At 41.6% G+C, this 21,366-nt stretch overlaps 1 protein-coding gene across 1 annotated transcript in view; it reads left to right on the top strand.

The window, feature by feature from the left end:
* The first annotated feature begins 172 nt into the window (after positions 1–172).
* Positions 173–21,366, top strand: part of VAPA (VAMP associated protein A) — a 35,386-nt gene continuing 14,192 nt past the window's right edge. Inside the window, exons 1-2 of the mRNA XM_030011743.2 lie at positions 173–339; positions 20,920–21,072. Coding sequence (XP_029867603.2) covers positions 264–339; positions 20,920–21,072 — 229 coding nt within the window. The 5' untranslated portion in view covers positions 173–263. The remainder of the gene's footprint in view (positions 340–20,919; positions 21,073–21,366) is intronic.

The raw sequence follows: 21,366 nt of genomic DNA on the forward strand, positions 1-21,366 counted from the left end.
GGGCGGCCGCCCAGCCAGTCGCGCGGGGAGGGCGGCGAGCGGGGCTCGGGGCGGCAGCGCGCGCGCGGCGGCTAGGCGGCAGCGCCCGCCCTCGGCCCGCGCCCCCCCGCCGGCAGCGCCCGCAGCCGAGCGGAGCCAGCGCGCGCCCGCCCGCCGCGAGGGAGCGGCGCCGCCGCCCGGCCTCCCCCTCCCGCCCCTCCTCCTCCTCCTCCTCCTCCTCCCTCCTACCCCCACTCCTCCTCCCGCCGGAGCGAGCGAGCGAGATGGCGGCTGCCGGGGCTCTGGCGAAGCACGAGCAGATCCTGGTGCTCGATCCGCCCACCGACCTCAAATTCAAAGGTGAGGGGGAGCCCGGCGCGGGGCAGGGGGGCAGCGGGACTGCCCGGCCCCGGCGGGGTCTCCCGTTTCGCCTCGGCCCCGGACCGCCTGCGGGCGCCTCGTCGTTCCCCCCTGCCCCGGGCCGCGGTGCCGGGCCCTGCCCGCCCGGCTCCGTCGGGGGGTGGGTGGGGGCTGGGGGGGGCGCCGCCATCTTGGGATCCCGTGGGGACTCGAGAGCCCGTCCGCGGCCCCGGCGCCCGCCCGCCAGGGCCCCCCCCCCCCCCCCCTTCCGGCCCCCGCCGGTGCGCCGGTCCGCTCCCCTGCCCCCGCGCGTCCCCCCCCCGGCGTGGCCGGCGCGGCCGCCGCCGTGTCACCCCTTCGCCCGGCAGGCCCGGCCCTGGAGGAGCGGGGCCCGGGGAGGGGACGGGGCCCTGTCATCTCTGTGGGCGCGGGGGTCTGCGCGGCCGCCGGTCCCTCCCCGGGAGGTCTCCCTCTGGCTGTAGCGGGTAGGAGCGGCCCCGAAGCGGGCGCTGCAGCGGGGAGGGGAGCCGGCGGGGAAGACTGGCTTCGGGAGGCTACCCTGCTCCCTGGTCTCCCCCCCCGCCCCGGAGGGCCGGCTGCGGGCGCCTGCTGGAGCCCAGCCCCGGCCGCCGCCGCCGGCGGCCTCCCCGCGGGCTGCCGCGGGTTTGCGCCGTCGCTCTGGGCCGTGCGAGGAGGCGACCTGCGGGCGCTCGCAGCCCCTCCCCGGCCCGGCGCGTGACTCCCGCCCTTTCCGCCGGGTTGTCGCGTCTCGGGCGGGTTCGCGGTGCGCGGGGAGGCAGCGTGTCGGGAGTTTCTGTCCGTGGGACGCTGCGTGCCGACCGGCTGGCTCTGACCGGCCCGACGTGCTGCCGTCAAAACGGGCCCCCGTTAGCGCTGTTAGCCTGCGGGCAGGGGCGGGGGGGCGTCTCTCCTGAAAAATCAGGTAGCTGCGAAAAGGGAGGCTCTCGCGAGGATGCGTGATCCTTGAAAGGCAAGGGCATAAAGCAAAGCGTGACCGAATAAGTAGTTTTCAGTAGTTTCCTGTGATTGTATTTCATACCCGTAAAGGGGCATTGAGAAGAGTCTTGTAACGTTTCGGGTTTGGAATCGGCAATCTTAGGTTTTTGTTTTTTTGAAAGTTGTTAATGTTACCTGAACTTACGTTTTAAATCTTGTGACTCGTGTCAGCACATGTACTTCTCTAACCCTATAAATGTTTCTATTTTGTTTTCCATTTTTAGTAGACTCATTCTCGTTGTTTTAGAGGGACAGAGTGGAATTTACAACGTTGTAAAAATCTTTAAATGGACAACTAGAGCAAATTAATGTTTATGATGGAGAAGAACACTGTATTCCCTCAAAAGACCTTTGGCTGGCCTGGCTTTTAGAAATAAAGCTTAAGACTGGTTTATCAAAGATCTTTAACAAACTGTACTTGTTTTATTGATCCCTCAAATCAATTAAAACCCAAAGTCTGTCTGATCACACATACTAATTTCTTCATAACTTCAATTTTTAAATTGCACATTCATAGACAGAGGCAAAACCATAGCGGGAACTTATCTTTTTCACTTCTATTTTGCGTTGTTGAAATGCTGCCAGGTCTGGCTGCACTCAGATTTCAATACTGTATTCTTATTGCAAGAACAGGTTGGAGGAAAATGCGTGATTTTTTTTTTTTTTTTTAATTAAAAAGCTACTGTGTCTAATTCGAAGCTTTCAAATGTTGAGCTGTCTTCAAGCTGGAAGTAAGCCGTATTTATTTGATATGAAATGAAGTGTTGATACGGGGAATATAGAATAAATACTAGATTAGAAATTCTGTCTGTGTGAAGCCATTGTCAGTCAGGGATCTTTATTGTGCTGTGTTTATGTACTTAGAGCATGAAATGTGTATTCTTTAGGCATAAACTTTGGTTTCAGGCTAATGCATATATTGGGAAAATTTCTGTAGAGCAGACTAGGCAAAAACAAAATCTGAAGCGTAATGAGACTGCAGTCTTAATACTCCATGGAAAGCACTCTCTATTACTATATTATTAACAGTAATATACTATAGAAAGAGCTATCTATTGAGAGAGCGTCGAGTGCACTCTCAATAAATATTTTCTAACTGCTTATTATTCTGAGGTGTTCAAAAAGGTTTGTGGGCTGCAAACTAATTCAGTTCTAAAGTACTGCACTGAAGAATACAATATTGGCAGAAGGGAATTCCGAGTGTTAAGTTTTAAAAAGTAATTGGTTAGTAAGAGAATGTATGACTCGGAATAAGTGTAACTTAGTGTAGGAAAATCATACAACTTTGTTTTTAAAAAAAGTTTGGGGTTTTTTTGGCACAGCTGGCTATTCAGAGTTATTTTATTGGGACAATTATCCATTATTATTATTATTGACTTAATACTATTGATGTGTATGTAACAGAGATCCAGTTTAAGTCTAAACATCTGAACTGGACAAATAGTTTTGTTGGTTTTCTTGCCTCAGGAACTTAGAATGGATTTGCTGACCTTTAGGGTAACAGTGAAATGTGTTAGTATGTCCCTATACAAACAATGATTTCAGTTAAAAAGTACGTATCTTAAGGAGTTGTTGACAAGGCTTTAAATTCATCATTGCCTGATGAAACTGTCTTTTTTTCTTTTTCTTCTTTTTTTCTTTAGATCTACTTTAGTTGGTCAGCAAGAATAAGGTCTATGATACGTTTATCCTGAATTTTATTCCACACGATTCAGGGGGAGGTCTAATGTCCCACGGTGGCTAACACATTACATATTTCCCTTGGTGACCAAAAGATTAGAATCCTGTTTTTATAGTACTTTGCATTCCTAGAAATTTCAGTCATTAATAGTGTTTTGGGTCATGGTTAATAGCTTCTATGATAGCTAGGTTTCTTTGGAATCTGGAACCTTCAGGAATACCTAAGGAAAACCACAAAACAAATAGCTACCTTTCAGAGTGTTGTGCAAATGTGGCAAGGGGGAAAACTGTACTTAAAAGTGATGAAACTAAGAGGTGGTTGATACACTACGTAATACTGCTTTCAGAGACTCGGTGTGGCGCAGTGAGAATTCGCCTTGTGGTTCTCATATCCAGGTCTTCAGCCATATTACTCCTGTAGGTTAGCTTTCTTCTGTATTTTAGTCCAACGTATTTTGTTTAGCTTCTCAAATCTGAAGTTGCTTGGGTTTCTTTAGGGCCGGATGGGAAGAAATGAAACATAAGACACTTAAAAGCAACTAATTCGGAAGGTGGAACATCTTCTGCTTCTTACTGGGGTCTTTTTCATGTGACTCATGCACATAACCATTGTCTGTAGCTCTAGTTTAGTGAAGATTATGGTAACCTGGAATTGGTTCCTTGTGAGTAAATACATCTTTTTAAAAAATATTTTTTTTAAAATAGTTGTGTAGTTAAGTAGCGGCACGTGAAGTTTTCAGTTCAAAGATTTCTAGCATTTTTATGGACACCTGGTCTTCCTTAAGTCAAAGAAACCAGTTTTGCAATTGTAAGTAACGTGTATTTAAGTTGGTCTTGGATGATGGTCCTTTTTTAAAAACCTTCACCAAATTTTTAAATCAGTCATAAGACATGCTTCTGCAACACCTAACTGAAAATCAACACTAGTTGATTTGAAGAGCCTTGGAAGATTAGTAGACAGTGTTCAGAATTTGAATTTCATGTGATTCAAGGTGTCTGACCAGTCAGACATTATAAAAATGTCTGAATATTCTAAATTAATATCCTTTATTGAAGTTCTTGCTTACAAGTGTGTGAAATCTAGTTATGTTACCTTTGTAAATGTCTCAAAATAATGAGGCACACTTTTCTTTTTTTTTTTTTTTTTTTTTGTTTGTTGTTACCTCGAAGCTGGAAATAGGTCAGCAAGTAAGCAGACTAAAATCAACTTCTGAGCATGTCTGTGTGCAATAAATTTTCCCTTTGATAGTTTGAGTTACTGGGAGAGATCAGTATAACAGGTGATATTTAATTTCTGATTATTAATCTGATTCATAATCTGGGATTCTTAGTATATAAAATCAGCTGTCAGCTGGTGTACGTTCAAATGACTCTTTCCAGGTGAGGTAGAGAGCACTTCACTTAAGTATTATGGCTCATTCTGAAATGCAGATTTCGACAAAATTTTAAATAATAAAAAAATATTGCTGTAGATTATTTTGTAATTGTTACAGTGCTATTGGTAACATTGAAAGCCACAGGCTATGTGTTGCTGCAAATGGAGAGGGTGGAATTTAAAGGTAAAAATAGCTCAACGTTAAAACATCCCCTGCCCTCAAGGTCTGTTGGCAGAATTGGCCCAGGATATCTTTTAGTGTAGGCAGGGTTTGAAGTCCTCAAGTGTGATCTTACTGCCTTATTTGTGTGTGTCTTGATTATGTCAAATTTTATGCCTGTTTTCACTCTATTCAAAGTTTGAGCAAATTTGTGATGTCCCAGCTTTCTAAGATAGGTTAAAAAAAAAAAAAAAAAGATGATTGGGGTGTCAATTTTCTGGTATCTTCATTCAAGAACATTTTTGAAACTAAACAATGGGAGTGCAAAGGGAAAAGAATCCTAGTTGTGATTACTAACACAGTTGTGTCTTTTTGCTACTTTGAAATGATTCCATTTAAGTTAATATTTTTGCTGGCTGAGTATTTTGTAATGACGAAGATTGAACGTCCCATAGAATGACTCAGTATTCAACAAGTAGTCTTTGACTTTTTTTTTTTTTTAAATCCAAGAAGGATTCCTGGAATTGTTTACCCTTTCTATGTATCTCTGCTTCTATCCATTGTTTCCTGGCTCAAATGTAATAGTTGTTAGTATTTTAGGTTTGGGGGGTTTTTTGGTGTTTTGGTTTTGTTTTTTGTTTTTTTTTTTTTTTTTAAATGATAGGTATTAATGAAAACTGAGACACAAAATGATTGGTGGGAATGTGTTGAGGAAGAGAAAGGAAGATAATTTTTTTTACCAGGTGTTGCTTATGAGCTGATACTATGTTAATACAGATGTCTCTACCATGGTGTTAGACTGCATTTAAAACTAATAAAAAGAGTTGTATTGATCTGTGAAGTCAGGTGTATTATAGGTATTAGTTTATATTTTGGCAGACCTAGTTTGCCATGTGTTTTGAGATTCAATAATGGAAGATTTTCCTATGATGATAGAGGTATACAGCAGTGAAGATTTGGAGGTTTTGTCCTTTACCTGCAATTTGTAGGACTCTGTTTTACTTGATATTGCATCTTCACTAAACAGAGAAACACCATCCAAACCTCACCCTCTTGTACTTCTATTGTAGTCATTGGTATAAAAGCTTCACCTTTACACTGTAATTAGTATAAAGTGCCTACTCATTCTGCTTGGTGATAGCCTAAGCAAGTGTTCTAGATCACTGTAATACATAATTATTAATATTGTAAAAAATACTGTATTATACATGAACACTGTACCATTGTTCAAGGCCAAGATGAAAAGTAGAAGCTTACCATGAACAAGAGGAGCTATTTTATGCATCAGTTAATAGGTCTGAATATTTAGTGCACTGTCTGTCCATTGTGGTATTATAAGTTGTTCCTGTTTCGGCTCGACTGTGGTTTGTGAATATGTTTTACTTTCTGACTGACTTTGTCTTTGGGAGATGTTTGTTAACCAGATTTTTGTGACCGTCAGTCATTAGAGGATTATTACATGCACAGCTTACAAGCCGTAAATTCAAGCTGGAAAAGGCTGCTGGAGAGAGCTTACTGTTTGTAAAATGGGGAGAAAAAAATCACTAATTAGATAAGTATTACATTTTCCAGTGTGAAAGTTGTCAAATTACAAGGCTTTTATTGTCAGATGAGCTAGATAAGTTTGTATAAGCTAATTTCTTAAAAGAAAAAGAACAAAACCCCCAAATGACTCTACTAAGATAATTTCAGATGTGCTATTGTTGAAAATAAAAATGCAGAAACACAAGTTAGAATTTTAGTAACTTTGTTTTCCTTAGGGTAGTAAGACTTTATCTGGTGCATAGTGATCTTGGCCTCTTTAGCTTCTCTTGCATTTTAGTGTTTTTTTGTATTGTATACAGTTACTTCATTGCATTGTAAATTATTTGGCAATGTAGATGTCTTATTTCATTTTATGGTTTGAAAGTATTCAGAAATACATGGTTATGCAAATTAAAATAAATATTTTCAGTTTATTTCTGTATGAACAAGGTCTTGAGAATTAAGATAGTTTGATAAATATTATCCTGGTGTAGGACTTCAGGTGTTTGGTTTTTAACAACATGAATAAGGAGGAAAAGAAAAAGAAAAAAATAATTGTTTGCCTGAATTTTAAAAAGATAGTCATATCAGAATTTTTCCTTCCTTTGTTTCTCAAAATGTGGTCTCACTTGGGGTAATTCTTAATTTGACACTTCAGTGCTTAAATAGGTCTGACCTCGATAGTATGCAAAGCCTTAGAGGAAAGAACAAAGACTTGGAGATACATGGAATGTGGAATAAAATGCAGCATGAGTGTCCTGGGTAGAATGTGCCAGTCTGATCTGAGACCTCCTTCTCTCTCTATCTGTGTCTCTTTTTTTTCATGTCTTCTGTGTGCATCCCCCAAACAAAATCTGATCTTGCCACTGGATTTACCAGATGTCATTATATTATTTCATAGAGTTATAGAATGGTTTGGGTTGGAAGGGACCTTTAAAGATCATCTAGTTCCAACCCCCCTGCCATGGGCAGGAACACCTTCCACTAGACCAGGTTGCTCAAAGCCCCATCCAACCTGGGCTTGAACGCTTCCAGGGATGGGACATCCACAGCTACTCCTGGCAACCTGTCCCAGTGCCTTAGCACCCTCATCATAAAAAATTTGTTCCTCATGTCCAATCTAAATGTACCCTCTTTCAGTTTTAACTCCGTTGCCCCTTGTCATGTCACTGCAGGCCCTGGTAAAGAGTCTTTCTCTGTCTTTCTTACAAGCCCCCTTTATGTATTTAAAGGCCACAATAAGGTCTCCCTGGAGCCTTCTCTTCTCCAAGCTGAACCGCCCCAACTGTCTTAGCCTTTCTTCAGAGCCTTCTGTGGAGAAGAGCCTTCTGACCATTTTTGTGGCCCTCCTTTGGACCTCACTCTAACAGGTCCATGTCTGTCTTGTACTGGGGGTCCCAGAGGTGGATGCAGTACTCCACGTGGGGTGTCTTATGAGAGCGGGGTAGAGGGGGGCAATCACCTCCCTTGACCTGATGGCCCCGCTTCTACTTGTGCAGCCCAGGATATGATTGGCTTTCTGGGCTGCAAGCACCCGTTCCCAGCTCATGTTCTGTTTTTCATCCACCAGTACCCCCAAGTCCTCCTCTGCAGGGCTGCCCTCAATGCATTCATCCCCTGGTCTGTATTGGTATTGGGGATTGCCTTGACCCAGGTGCAGGACCTTGCACTTGGCCTTGTTGAACTTCATGAGGTTTGCATGGGCCCACCCTTCAAGCCTGTCAAGGTCCCTCTAGATGGCATCCCATCCCTCAAGTAAATGAACATCACCACTCAGTTTGGTGTCATCTGCAAACTTGCTGAGGGTGTACTCAATCCCACTATGTTATTGATGAAGACATTGAACAGTATTGGTCCCAGTATGGATCCTTGAGGGATACCACTCGTTACTGGTTTCTGCTTGGACATTGAGGCATTGACTGTAACTCTTTAGACATGAGCACCCAGCCAATTCCTTATCCATCTAACAGTCCATCTGTCAAACCCCTATCTCTTCAATTTAGAGATAAGAATGTTGGGGGGGACTATATCAAAGGCCTCACAGAAGTCCAGGTAGATGGCATCCATAGCTCTTCCCTTGTCCACTGATGCAGTTACTCCATTGCAGAAGGCCGCTAGATTAGTCAGGCACGATTTGCCCATGGTGAAGCCGTGCTGGCCGTCTCTAACCCCCTGTCTTCTATATGTTTCAACGTATCTTCTAGGAGGGTCTGTTCCATGATCTGAATATTGATTATTTGATACAGAGGTATCTGCAAAACTAATAATTAAGTTGCAGGTAAAAGAGCTTAGTGGAAAAATGTAAGGTAGAGAAGGGACAAGCTATAAAATAAACTGCAGCACAGCTGTTAGGCTATTGGAAGCTTAATGAGGACATTTCTAAAGGATGGACCAGTGTCATGTTTGAATTTGGTTTAGTATCTTCATTAGTGACCCTGGTATGGGTGGGACTGTGCTGGTAGAGCTCATTGGTAATGCAAAGTTAGGAGGTGTGATGAACGCAAAAAAATTTGTGCATTTGATGTGTGCTAATAATAGAACTGCTGTTTTCTCATTTTAGTTGAAAGTGATGGAGTAAAACTAGAGACTAGTACTTAATCACAGGTTTATTGCAAGTGTGATGAGTCATGAAACGGGGCAAGTATGAGACTAGTTGTGTAGTGAGGGAAGTATTAATGCCAAGGTTTATGGCATTGATGAAGCTTTATCTGAATGGTGCAAAGAAAAAGTTATTAATGTGAGTGAAGTAGAACAGTTTGGCATGTTTATCTTAGCAAAATGAAGACTGAAAGGGGATCTGATTGCTATCTATAAATATATTGGAAAAAGTAAGCACTGGGGAAAAGAAAAGCTATGTAGGCTAAAGGGTAGGATTGGTACAAAAAGGAATTCGCATCAAGTGGCTGTGAATGTATTTAGATCATTAGAAACTAGTTGAATTTCAAATATGAATCATGTCAGTCTGAACCAACATTCTAAAAATTATGTGTGCAAAAATAGTTTTAAATTCATCAGATACCATCTTACAAAATGGTTTGTTTCCCGTAGACTTCAGAAGGCTTCTCCTAGGTCATGAGGTTACAATGTTCTTGAAAGTTTGGTAGGACAATGGTGGTACCTAATGATAGATGTAGGTGGTACCTACATAAGCTAGAAGCTGGTATGTCATGTTACATTCCAAGACATTAGAATAGCTTGACTGAGATATATGTTTAATGTTTTTTTCTTTGTAAGAAGGGATGTTCATACTTTTAAAAATCATATACATAGGAGTAACTGCTCCATATGTGAAGTAAACTTAGTAATTATAATTCATAGGAGTATGATGTTGATTTAACATGTTAACAGTATGATGTTAATTTGGCCACTAAGTCTAGTAGACCCAGTGAAAGTAAAAACTGGACATCTACTAGACATGTTCCGTGTTGCAGCTCAAGTTAGAGCTCTAGCTCTTCTGTACATGTCAGCTGACTGGTCCTGGGAAGCGTGGCTGTGTTAGTTCAGCTCAGTACTGTGATGTGAAGGTAGTGAGGGAATGGAGTTTATGATCTTGTCTGAGTGACAAGACTGTGACTAAATGCAACTTTTATTTAAACCAGGTGTTCGTTTTCCTGAGTGACTGTGATATGCTGTACTTGGCTTTTGGAGATTTGGGAGATGGAGACCTGTAGTCTGTACTTCCAGAGAATGAAAGGTCACCCTGAAACTGAAGTGAGCTGTTCATGTCTTTGGGAGGTAGTCCAGATTAGCTAGACCTGTCTGTAGGAAATTTTAATGTCTGATATATAAGCCTGTTTAGACTGGGCTCTGTGTTACATGCTGAGGTTGGACACCATCTAAGAGTCAAACACCTGAAACTGGGGGTTTTTTTTAAAGAACTTTCTGGGCTTTTGTCCACCGTGGGAGAAGTGTGAAATTAATTTATTTTTAAAGTGAAGTTGTTACACTGTTGGATACTACTTGCAAGGAAAACCACAAGAGCTCTGGTGTTCTGTTCAATGTTTGAGTCTGGTCTCTGATACCCAGTTCTTGGAGCACACTGGGAAAAGTGCTAGGTAACAGCTTTTGGTCAGGTATTCTGTGGAAAGACTGATTTTCTGTGTGCCACTACAGCTGTCATCTGAGATGATTGCAAGGATTCTGATTACTGCTCTGGAGTTTGAAGAGTACCTTGTATGTTGCAATTCAGATCAGAAACGTGTATCCAGTTGGAAATTTTGTATTTGAGGATGCATGCATATTTTAAGCTGATGAATATTTGAATATTTTAAAAAGCAGATCAGGACTTTTCAGCATCACTGAAACCTTTTGTAAGCTGTAGCAGGTTAAAATACAAAGCAAGTTTAAAAGGGGAAAAAAGGGAAAAGTTATTTGTTTATTTAGTTCTGTTGTTCAAATCTGCTATTTGTAATAGTATTCTTTGAAATCTAAGAGCCTCTGTAATTATCAAATTCATTAGTTATCCTACCTTATGCAAGTAAAGAGAATAGTTGCTCCAGCAGGCAGGGTTTATAACACAGCCCTTACTGAACTAAATTGTTGATGTTGCATCTGTACTGAAAGATTGCTTGTACATATTACTTAGTTGTTTCAGGACTTTGGGGATAGTTTGCTGGTTTAAATGTTCATGTTCAGCAGTAGTATTTCTACTGTTCTTGTTATTTCAATGGTGAGAGAGCTTTGGGATGAATAATACTTTATCATTAGATTCTTAAGACTCTATCCTAGTAGAATTATGAGCTACCAATTTTAGTCTGCTCTTTTTGTGTATTTGGCAAGCATAAATTGCAAGTAAGGAATTCATAACAACGTGGAGGTTAAGTTTAAGTAACAAACGTGCCTTTGATGTTAGTAACATGACAGTTCTTTACTAGTGGCACTCTTTCAATAGGAAAAATGTCAAGAATAGACATATATGACTGAATTGGACTCAGACTGCTAGATTTTAAAGCTTAAGCTAAATACAAACATTAATATATTTGGGTGAAGTTATTCTATGTTATACTATCTTATTAATAGTGGTTTTTGTTGTTGAGGCTAAAGAAACCATTGTTCATATATAACATCAAATGCAGGACAATCTCCTTTTAGTCTGTATTTTATCTAATCTATAAAGTAGATAATGTTCTCTTTATTAGAATTCATGGTAACGATCTGTGGCTCTACTTCACCCTTAACATAGATGCTATTGCATTTTTACTGTGTTTTTTGGCCACTAACAACATGTCAGTAACAAGCTGGGATGAATATGAAATTTTGATCCAGAAAAAAAAGTAAGAAGAAAATTGTTTGTTTTGTCTGCTTTGAAATGCTACTGTATTGTATTTCTGTCTTTTCTCTATCGGAACGGCAGGCAAAAGGTTTCAATTCCCATTTTCCAGAAAAAGGAAGCCTACAGAGGGTGGAAGCAAGGAGAGGTAGCCTGGGAGGAATACAGAGAAATTGTCTGAGCAGCCAGGGAACAGGTTAGGAAAGCCAAAGCCCTGGTAGAATTAAATCTGGTCAGGGATGTCAAGGGCAACAAGAAAAGCTTCTATAGCTATGTCGGTGATAAAAGTAAGACTAGGGACAATGTGGGTCCTCTCCAGAAGGAAATGGGAGACCTGGTTACCCAGGACATGGAGAAGGCTGAGGTACTCAACAACATTTTGCCTCAGTCTTCACCAGCGAGTACTCCAGCCACACTGCCCAAATCGCAGAAGGCAAAGGCAGGGACTGGGAGAATGAAGAACCGCCCACTGTAGATAAGGTTCAAGACTGTCTAAGGAACCTGAAGGTGCACAAGTCCATGGGACCTGATGAGATGCATCCGCGGGTCCTGAGGGAACTGGCAGATGAAGTTGCTGAGCCACTATCCATCATATTTGAGAAGTCATGGCAGTCTGGGGAAGTTCCCACTGACTGGAAAAGGGGAAACATAACCCCTCTTTTTAAAAAGGGAAAAAAGGAAGACCTGGGGAACTACAGGCCAGTCAGTCTCACCTGCGTGCTGGGCAAGATCACAGAACAGATTCTCCTGGAAACTATGTGTTGTGGTTTAACCCAGCCAGCAACTAAGCACCACACAGCCGCTCACTCACTTCCTGCACTACCCAGTGGGATGGGGGAGAGGATCGGGGGAAAAAAAAAAAAAAAGTAAAACTCATGATAAGAACAATTTAATAGAACAGAAAGGAAGAAAATAATAATGATAATAACAACAACAATAAAATGACAATAATAAAATAATTGGAATATACAAAACAAGTGATGCACAATGCAATTGCTCACCACTTGCTGACCGATGCCCAGTTAGTTCCCAAGCAGTGATCCCGTCCCAGGCCAACTCCCCCCAGTTTATATACTAGGCATGATGTCACATGGTATGGAATACCCCTTTGGCCAGTTTGGGTCAGCTGTCCTGGCTGTGTCCCCTCCCAACTTCTTGTGCCCCTCCAGCCTTCTTGCTGGCTGGGCATGAGAAGCTGAAAAATCCTTGACTTAGTATAAACACTACTTAGCAGCAACTGAAAACATCAGTGTGTTCTCAACATTCTTCTCGTGCTAAATCCAAAACACTATACCAGCTACTAGAAAGAAAATTAAATTTATCCCAGCCGAAACCAGGACACTATGCTAATGCACATGGAAAATAAGGAGGTTGTTGGTGACAGCCAGCATAGCTTCATGGAGGTCAAATCATGCATGACAAATTTGGTGGTCTTCTATGACAGGGTTACAGCATTGGTGGATAAAGGAAGAGCAACTGATGTCATCTACCTGGAGTTGTGCAAAGCATTTGACACTGTCCAGCACAACATCCTTGTCTCTAAATTGGAGAGATATGGATTTGGCGGATGGACCACTTCGTGTATAAGGAATTGCCTGGATGGTCGCACTCAAAGAGTTGTGGTCAATGGCTTGGATATCCGAGTGGAGAGCAGTGATGAGTGGTGTTCCTCAGGGATTGGTATTGGGACCAGCGCTGTTTAACATCTTTGTCGGGGACATGGAACAGTGGGATCGAGTGCCCCCGCAGCAAGTTTGCTGACACCACCAGGCTGTGTGGTGGGTGCGGTCGACATGCTGGAGGGAAGGGATGCCACCCAGAGGGACTTTGACAGGCTTGAGAGGTGGGCCCATGTGAACTTCATGAAGTTCAGCAAGGCCAAGTGCAAGGTCCTGCATGTGGGTCGGGGCAATCCCAAGCATGAATACAGGCTGGGCAGAGAGCAGCCTTGCAGAGGACTTGGGGGTGTTGGTTGATGAGAAGCTCAACATGACCTGGCAATGTGTGTTTGCAGCTCAGAAAGCAAACCGTATCCTGGGCTGCATCAAAAGAAGTGTGACCAGCAGGTCGAGGGAGGTGATTCTGCTGTGCTACTCTGCTCTCATGAGACCCCACCTGCAGTACTGTGTTCAGCTCTGGGGTCCCCAACATAAGAAGGACATGGATGTCTTGGACCGAGTCCAGAGGAGGGCGATGAAGATGGTCAGAGGGCTGGAGCACATCTCCTATGAAGACAGGCTGAGAGAGCTGGAGAAGGCTCCAGGGAGACCTTATAGCAGCCTTCCAGTACCTAAATGGGGCCTACAAGAAAGCCAGAGAGGGACTTTTTACAAGGGCATGTACTGATAGGACAAGGGGTAATGGCTTTAAACTGAAATAGGGTAGATTTAGATTGGATATAAGGAAGAAGTTCTTCACTGTGAGAGTGGTGAGGCGCTGGGACAGGTTGCCCAGAGAGGTTGCGGATGCCCCATCCCTGGAAGCGTTCAAGGCCAGGTTGGATGGGGCTTTGAGCGACCTGGTCTAGTGGAAGGTGTCCCTGCCCATGGCAGGGGGGTTGGAACTAGATGACCTTTAAGGTCCCTTCCAACCCAAACCATTCTATCATTCTTACACCAGCCCCCAGTAAAGCATGCATGCCAGCGTCTGCACAAGCACCTCTAGTAAGCTGTATAGCCATATATAAGCTCTGCTTGCCCCTTTGACAGAGGAAGATGAGCTCTTTTAGGATTAAAAAAATGCGCATTGTTTCAGCATTTTTTAGAAGGAAAAATCTTTGACGGATACATCATCAGCATGGATGCTGGCAGCACGTCATTGTGGGGAGCTCAGGTAAAATTTCATGTTACCCCTGGTAAACAATGCTAGCCTAGAATCAGCCTTAAGGAGCTGTGGACATTGAGGTGTGTCAGCTTTCTTATAAAGCCTTTGTTGCATTCTGACGTTTACGTGCAGGTTGATGATAAAACTAATAACTATTTCTGAAGTGCCAGGTTATAATAACAAGTGAAAGATTCTGTATTATTACTCTAATATATGGATATCTACCTGAGAGTCATGGTTATTTGTAGGTATTATTAATCTTGCACCTTCATCCACTGATTATTCCTGATCATTCAGACCTATAATGTTGAAGTATTAATCCATGAAACCTAAGCTGTTATGCTTCATAAACCGTGAATAATTTTAACATAGGTGATCTGTTAGAGATGGAATTTTTCTTCCAGTTGAAGAAGGTATTTGAATGGTCATGGGTTTGCTATTTCAAGAGGAAGGAATTATGTTCATTGGCAATGCATGTTACAGATTCTCTTCAGATGGTTTTCACAGAAGTCTGCATATTAATTTCTTAAAACTAATTTATGGAAATAAAAAACATTCCTCTCACTTTCTTTTGTGTCAGCTGTGTCACCTATGCCTTTTTCAGAAAGTACTATAAAATCCCATTTGGAGTAATTAAGTGCTTTTTGTACATCTTAAGATAAGTTTTCTTATCTGACAGTCAAGGTAGTTTTGACTTGCTACAGAACACCAGTCTCTTTCATTTTAGACATCTTTCCTTCAGTACTCTTGGTGGAAGATGATCAGGTCAGGGAATACTTAAGTAAACTGGACATACCTAAGTCCATGGGCCCCGATGGAATGTACCCATGAGTGCTGAGGGAACTGGCAGGTGGAGAAACAGGCTGACAGGCACCTTGTGAAGTTCAACAAGAAGCGCAAAGTCCTGCACTTGGGGAGGAACAGCCCCCCATGTGCCAATACATGCTGGGGTCTGACTGGATGGAAAGCAGCTTTGCAGAAAAGGCCCTGGAGGTCCTGGTGGACACCAAGTTGACCATGAACCAGCAATACGCCCTTGCAGCAAAGGAGGCCAATGGTATCCTGGGCTGTATTAGGAGGAGTGTTGCCAGCAGGTCAAGGGAGGTGATCCTTCCCCTCTGCTCAGCCCTTGTGAGGCCACAGCTGCGTGCTAGGTCCAGGTCTGGGCTCCCCACTATGAGAGGCATGGACATACTGGAGAGAATCCAGTGAAGGGCTACAAAGATGATGAAGAGACTGGAGCATCTCTCCTGTGAGGAACATCTGGGAGAGCTGGGACTGCTCAGCCTGGAGAAGAGAAGGCTTAGGGGGATCTTATCAATATCTACAAATACCTGAAGGGAGGGTGCAAAGAGTACAGAGTCAGGCTCTTTGCAGTGGTGCCTGGTGTCAGGACCAGAGGCAATGGGCACAACCTGAAACACAGGAGGTTCCCTCTGAACATCAGGAAACACTTTTTTTTTTTTTTTTTTTTTTTTCACTATGAGGGTGACCGAGCACTGGCATATGTTGCCTGGGGAGGCTGTGGAGTCTCCATCCTTGGAGATATTCAGAAGCCATCTAGACATGGCTCTGGGCACCTGGCTGTGGCTGTCCCTGCTTGAACAGGGGGTTTTGCCCAGATGACCTCCAGAGGTCCCTTCCAACCTCAACCATTCTGTGACTGTTATGTCAAATGATTAAATTAGAAAATTCTTTATTACATCATATGAATGTACATTACATGGGGCTATGTTAATTTAACTTATTCTTTCTTTAATCTGTCGTTACTTCTAATTCTGGCAGAATGAGTTAATGGAGATCTTACTCTGTTCCTGTCAGGTCTATATAAATAAAAGTCAGTGAACTTGTTCTCAAAATATTTCTTGCTGGCTTTATAATACTACTGCTAGTTTTTATCCTGCTGACTTTAACTCCTTTCTCCTTCATTAGGGCTCAAATTGTCAAATGCAGTAAATTTTTCTTTACCTGCTCAACCTGACTTTACTGTGTGCCGAAAGAAAACTACCCTGCCAGCGTTTGCTTTGGTAAAGATGCCTTGAAGTGTTCTGTATGTTTCAAATGCTCTTAGAATTTCAAAGGTGGTTGAAGCAATGGTCAAAGAACAGCATCTCACTTAAAGCATATAATCCGAATAGTTTTTGAAGTTAACACTGTAACTTACACATTTTAAGGAGTTTGGATTCCTTTTGCCAGTCTGTGTACTTTCTTTAATGTGTACTTATGTTGTTTTTAGATGTGGCTGAATATATCACTTTACTGTGCCAGTACAGTTTACAGCTTAAACTTTAGTTCTGTGCATGAAATAGAGTGCTTTCTGGCAGTCAGCTTAGGTATTAGGTTTTATAACAGCTACAGTTCAATGTCTTCAATTTAAGAGGACAATATACTTAACACTTAAGCTGTTTCATGTAAAATGCTGTTGAATTTGTTTAGTAATGCATCCTCATTTTTTGTACAACTCTACAAGTTATCTGCCTGTTAATTATCAAAGATTTTATGTAATTTAATAAAAAGATAATTTCTTATCCAATTTTAGGTAGAGGTGATATTCTGTGATGGGCTCTGTGTGTACATTACGACAGCCTTACTAATTTTGAATGGAGCTTCTTGATACCCAACCCTGTCCGCTTCTCAGAAGTTCTTTATGTTCACTCTGTACTAGCAACAACTAGAGATACTGGCAGTGATGTCTCACCTTTCCCAGGGGTACCACAGGCTGAGGAGGTTTGTCTAAGCTCTTCCTTCCCACTCTAGAAAGGCATTCACGTCATTTTTTTTCCTGTATGTTTGACTATCCCAGGCGGTAGAAGGATGACTTTTGGAGCTGAGGAACTGAAGGAGACCTGCATTTGAAGACAAAATGACACTGTTGATCAAAAAGATCTCTGCACAGGTCCTACCTGTCCAGTAGTACATAGTATTTTGATTTTACTGCAGTGTAACTGGCAAGCTTGTGGCAGGCTGGGAAACTTGGCCCTCTGTTTCAGCAGTGGAAACTGGCTCTTCAGAATCTGTGTCTTTTCTTTCTGCCCACTAGTTGCTGTAGTCCGACATGTGTAGTTGCCAGGGGCAACCCCAGCATTAATGTTGCGATGGCTGCACTGTAAGATTGCCAGAATAGAAATTCAGTCCATAATGATTTTGGAGATCTCTGGTATTTCTGAGGGTGATTAGGCAGGTGTCTTGTCATTCCTTTCTAAGGCCCTTGTAAGTCAAAAAGAGAGGAAAAATCTCGGTGTGGATTGTCATTGTTCATTCAAAACAGTTGGAATAACCTGGCACTCTCTCAACTTTTATTCTAGGAAGATGCTGTAATTGGCGTCTTGAATTTACACTAAGTGCGTTGTTGAACTCCCTGTCCCCTTTAAAGTAGGTCTGACTCCCAGAGGTTGTTAGATTGAAATTACAGGTTTATAAAGCAATAATCTCTTGTCATTAGACATCATAGTTACATCAGTATAGCTTGAGCCTTTTATTAGTTAAATTACTACAGCTTCTGAAAATCCTAGTTGCAGATCCAGAAGTCCGTTGTCTTAAGTTCTACAAATATAAGACAAAAGATAGTCTTAAGCAGTTTACGGTGGGAGTATTGGGCAAACAATAGTAGATGAGTACTCATGAGGTATTTTGTGTGGTGGGTACAGTTAGACATGAGCTTGTCTGAGGTTAAGTGCTCAAATAAAAACCGGCTTTGGCCTGGGTGTCGTGCAAGCAGAGAGAAAGAGATGTTCTTTTTGAGAGTATAATGCTGTCCTAGTGTAGCTGCATGTTTTCTGAGATGAAGTTGGCATGCATCTTGGTGCATGTGCAGAATGTCTGTATCCATCTTAGCCTGTTCTTTTCCTTGTTCAGTTGCAGTCTGTGCAGCATGACATAAAACATTTCTCCTTCCTGGTTCTCCCTCTCCCCCTGCCTTCTCTTGTTTTTCTCAAGGAACCATCATGATTTAGGCTTTTGCACTCAGGCCGTTAGTGCCAGCTTGTACTTTATTTCCCCACTCCCCCAAGGGTAGCGGTATTTATGTTTGTGTGAATGGGAACTCCAGAATCCTTCTGCTGTTGCATGGTTTCTTTTTTGAAGGATATGTCGTGCTAGTTTAGATTGTGTGGCTCCTCTGAATGGTAATAGATATTTTTTTCTGATTTACTGTCCTTGTGTCTGCTCCTGCCTGTCCATGCTCAGATCAGCACTGTCTGTTGGTATGCTACTAAACTACCAAAATAGCTGGGTTCTGCAGGAACAGTGAAATTTAGTCGTCTTTTCCTTTTGTGCAACAGTTTGTTACCAGCTCTTTGTTGAATCTGATGGTTGCGAGTCTCAAGAGGCTTTATACAGTTTTTCTTTCTTTAAAGCTTATAGAAGCAGGTGAAAGGTAAAGCTGTCAGAAGGGTGCTCTAGACCTTGAAAAAAATTTCAGTCCACTCTGAAAGAAATGTCTGATACTAAAAAAATGTCCCTGAGCTAAAGGCTCTTTTTTGGGAATTATCCAGGAAATGCAAAGGAGGTCACTGCATTCATGTACATGGGGAACAAAAGCAGATTTTTTTTTTTTTTAATTATCTGAGGTGTTAGAAATTATAGTAAATATCAGAATAATTTGAAGAGTATTTTGAATCCTATCTCTTTATTATGCACTTTGAGAAGGCAGACTTGAGGGGACCTTTCATATCTCAAAAGAAGCAGAACTTTTTTTTAAAGTTTAAAAAACAGTTTATCATCAGTTTATAAATTCACTGCTTCTTTGTCTTGAAATAAGCTATTTTTGAATAGTGTAGCTCCTTTTCTAGGTGACTGTGCCTTTCAAAATGAGCCTCTGAACTGAGTCTGTTTTTCCTTTGAGCAGAATTTCCTTAGTAATAGTAGTTAAGAAGATGGAGAAGCAGAGCTCCTCAGGTTTTCTAGAGTTGCAGTTAAAAAAAGGCAACCCACACTTTTGAAAGCCAGATTCAAGGTGCTGTATGCTGCTGGCCACTGCAAAGGCAATGCTTAGATGACTGTTAGTAAAACTTCCAGAATAACTTCCTCAAAAATGTTTGTGAAGCTCGAAAGAGTAAATGTTTGGTCTTTTCTGAGTGTATTGCTAGTCTTAGATTTAGAGGAGTATTCAGCTGCCTGATTTTAGTTCACCTTGTGGTATGAGTGATGGGAGTTATTTTTGGATCATGCTCTATAAGTAAGTGCAACTGAATCCTGCAAGAGCCATGAAGAGGCAAGTGACAGGAAACTTTGAAGTAGTTTTGTAAATCTTCTTCTTGGGGGCTGTGTCAAATTTGCTTGGATTGAGAGGGTGACTATTTCGTCCACCGTATAAAGCCAGATTAGAAAGTTTCAGACAAGTAATACCAGTTCCTATTTTCTCAAAAGAGCCTCATTGAATGTAAACCTAGCTCATGTGTCTCTTCATCTACACCTTGATATTCTGATTCTCAGTAATTCCCATTTTAGTCCTTTATTGATTTGTATCTTGGTGTTTTGTGTCAAGACTGTTTAGCACTCTCTCAAAATCAAGGATTTGGAATGAGAGTGAGTTACAGAAACAAAGACATCGCTCAGATAGTGAGCCCTCTAGTGTCATAACGTGGTTGATACTGGCCAGTACTGTTTCCTTCAGAGTAGTCCAGACACTTCTGTGGAATAAGGTGTTCAGAAAAGAATTGGCTTCCTTTGTCTCATGTAGTTAGTGGTTTTGTTGTACCTTACCACTTGTTCATATCACGTATATTTTTAATCCAGTTTAATTTAAAGTTTGCTTTCATTGTGGTTTTTTAATGGAAAAGTAGTTGTCATGTTTTCAATACTGATAAAAATTATTTTGTAGTAATTTAATGTGTAATTTTTAAAGAACAATAAAGAAGGTTCTTAAAAGTTAATGTACACATGAAATATTATTGAATAAATTTCATGTTCATATGACATTCCATTTTCTAAGTTGCATTCTTCTAGTGCCTGTGCAGTATTGCTTTCAGGTGACACAACCGTAAGGGAGACTAACAAGCTCAGGACACTGTGAACCTTACTTGCTTTTTGTGCTGTTGCTGTATGGCATCACACGGAGGTGATACCTGACGGAAGACATGCTTTTGCAGCTTGACATTGAAATTATGCTTCTTGTCCAATCCAGTCTTAGAGGCAATTCCTATCCTGATAGTTTAACTTAAACGCAGTTTAGAGTATGTGCATAAACAATGTATCATCTCTTGCCTATTTTGAGTTTAAAAGATGAGGCTGATGTCTGTTTCTGTCAAGTCTGTAGGAGCTCAGAAGCGCAATAGAAGTTGAAATCTCAAGAGCAGTTAGCATATTTCAGTATCACAGTGTTTTCTTTCTTTAAACATTTGAAAGGGTTCCAAAGTATGTGTTGCTTCTATTCCTAAAGAAAAAATTCAGCAAAATTTACTTTTGCATATGACCATTACCTTCTAGGTATTAAAATGTTAAGAATGATTTAGTAAAATTAGCATATGTATATATGAACTTTTTGTGCCAGCAGCTTGAGCTTGTCATGCTATTTAAGAGTTATTTGTTCACTGCTGTAATGTATATTATTATAACTAAGGTTATAGAGCATACTTTGCATGTAACAGTATATGTGCTTAACAGAAGTATGATTTAACTTGCTTTTAGAAGTTTGTTGCCATCAAGTTATATTTTAAGAGTAATTTGTACTGTATAAACAGATTTCTTTTCCAGAGATACATACATATTTTAAAAAATCAACTCTTTTTACAGGTCCCTTTACAGATGTAGTAACTACAAATCTTAAACTACGAAATCCATCAGATAGAAAAGTATGCTTCAAAGTGAAGACCACAGCACCTCGTCGATACTGTGTGAGGCCGAACAGTGGAATTATTGACCCAGGATCATCTGTAATTGTTTCAGGTAAAAACAGATATATGCAGTTGTAGGTTAGGCTTTTTTAGGCCTTTTATGAAGTTCTCCAATGCTTGATCTTAGAGGCTGTTCAAAGTATGTCAGCTTTTTAAAAAGATTTTTTTAAAAATAAAACTGTTCCCCTTCATTAGCGTGATGTCAACTTGACATAGAGCTGCAATGATACATGAAAAATCCTCCATACAGAAATACTTGCCATTCGTCACGTTTATCTGCAGCTCTCTGAAACGAGAAGTTGGAAATGGGCAGTGACATTAACAGTACCTTTGCTTCAGACTACTC

This window comes from Aquila chrysaetos, chromosome 4, assembly GCF_900496995.4.
Source record: "Aquila chrysaetos chrysaetos chromosome 4, bAquChr1.4, whole genome shotgun sequence".
NCBI lineage: Eukaryota > Metazoa > Chordata > Aves > Accipitriformes > Accipitridae > Aquila > Aquila chrysaetos.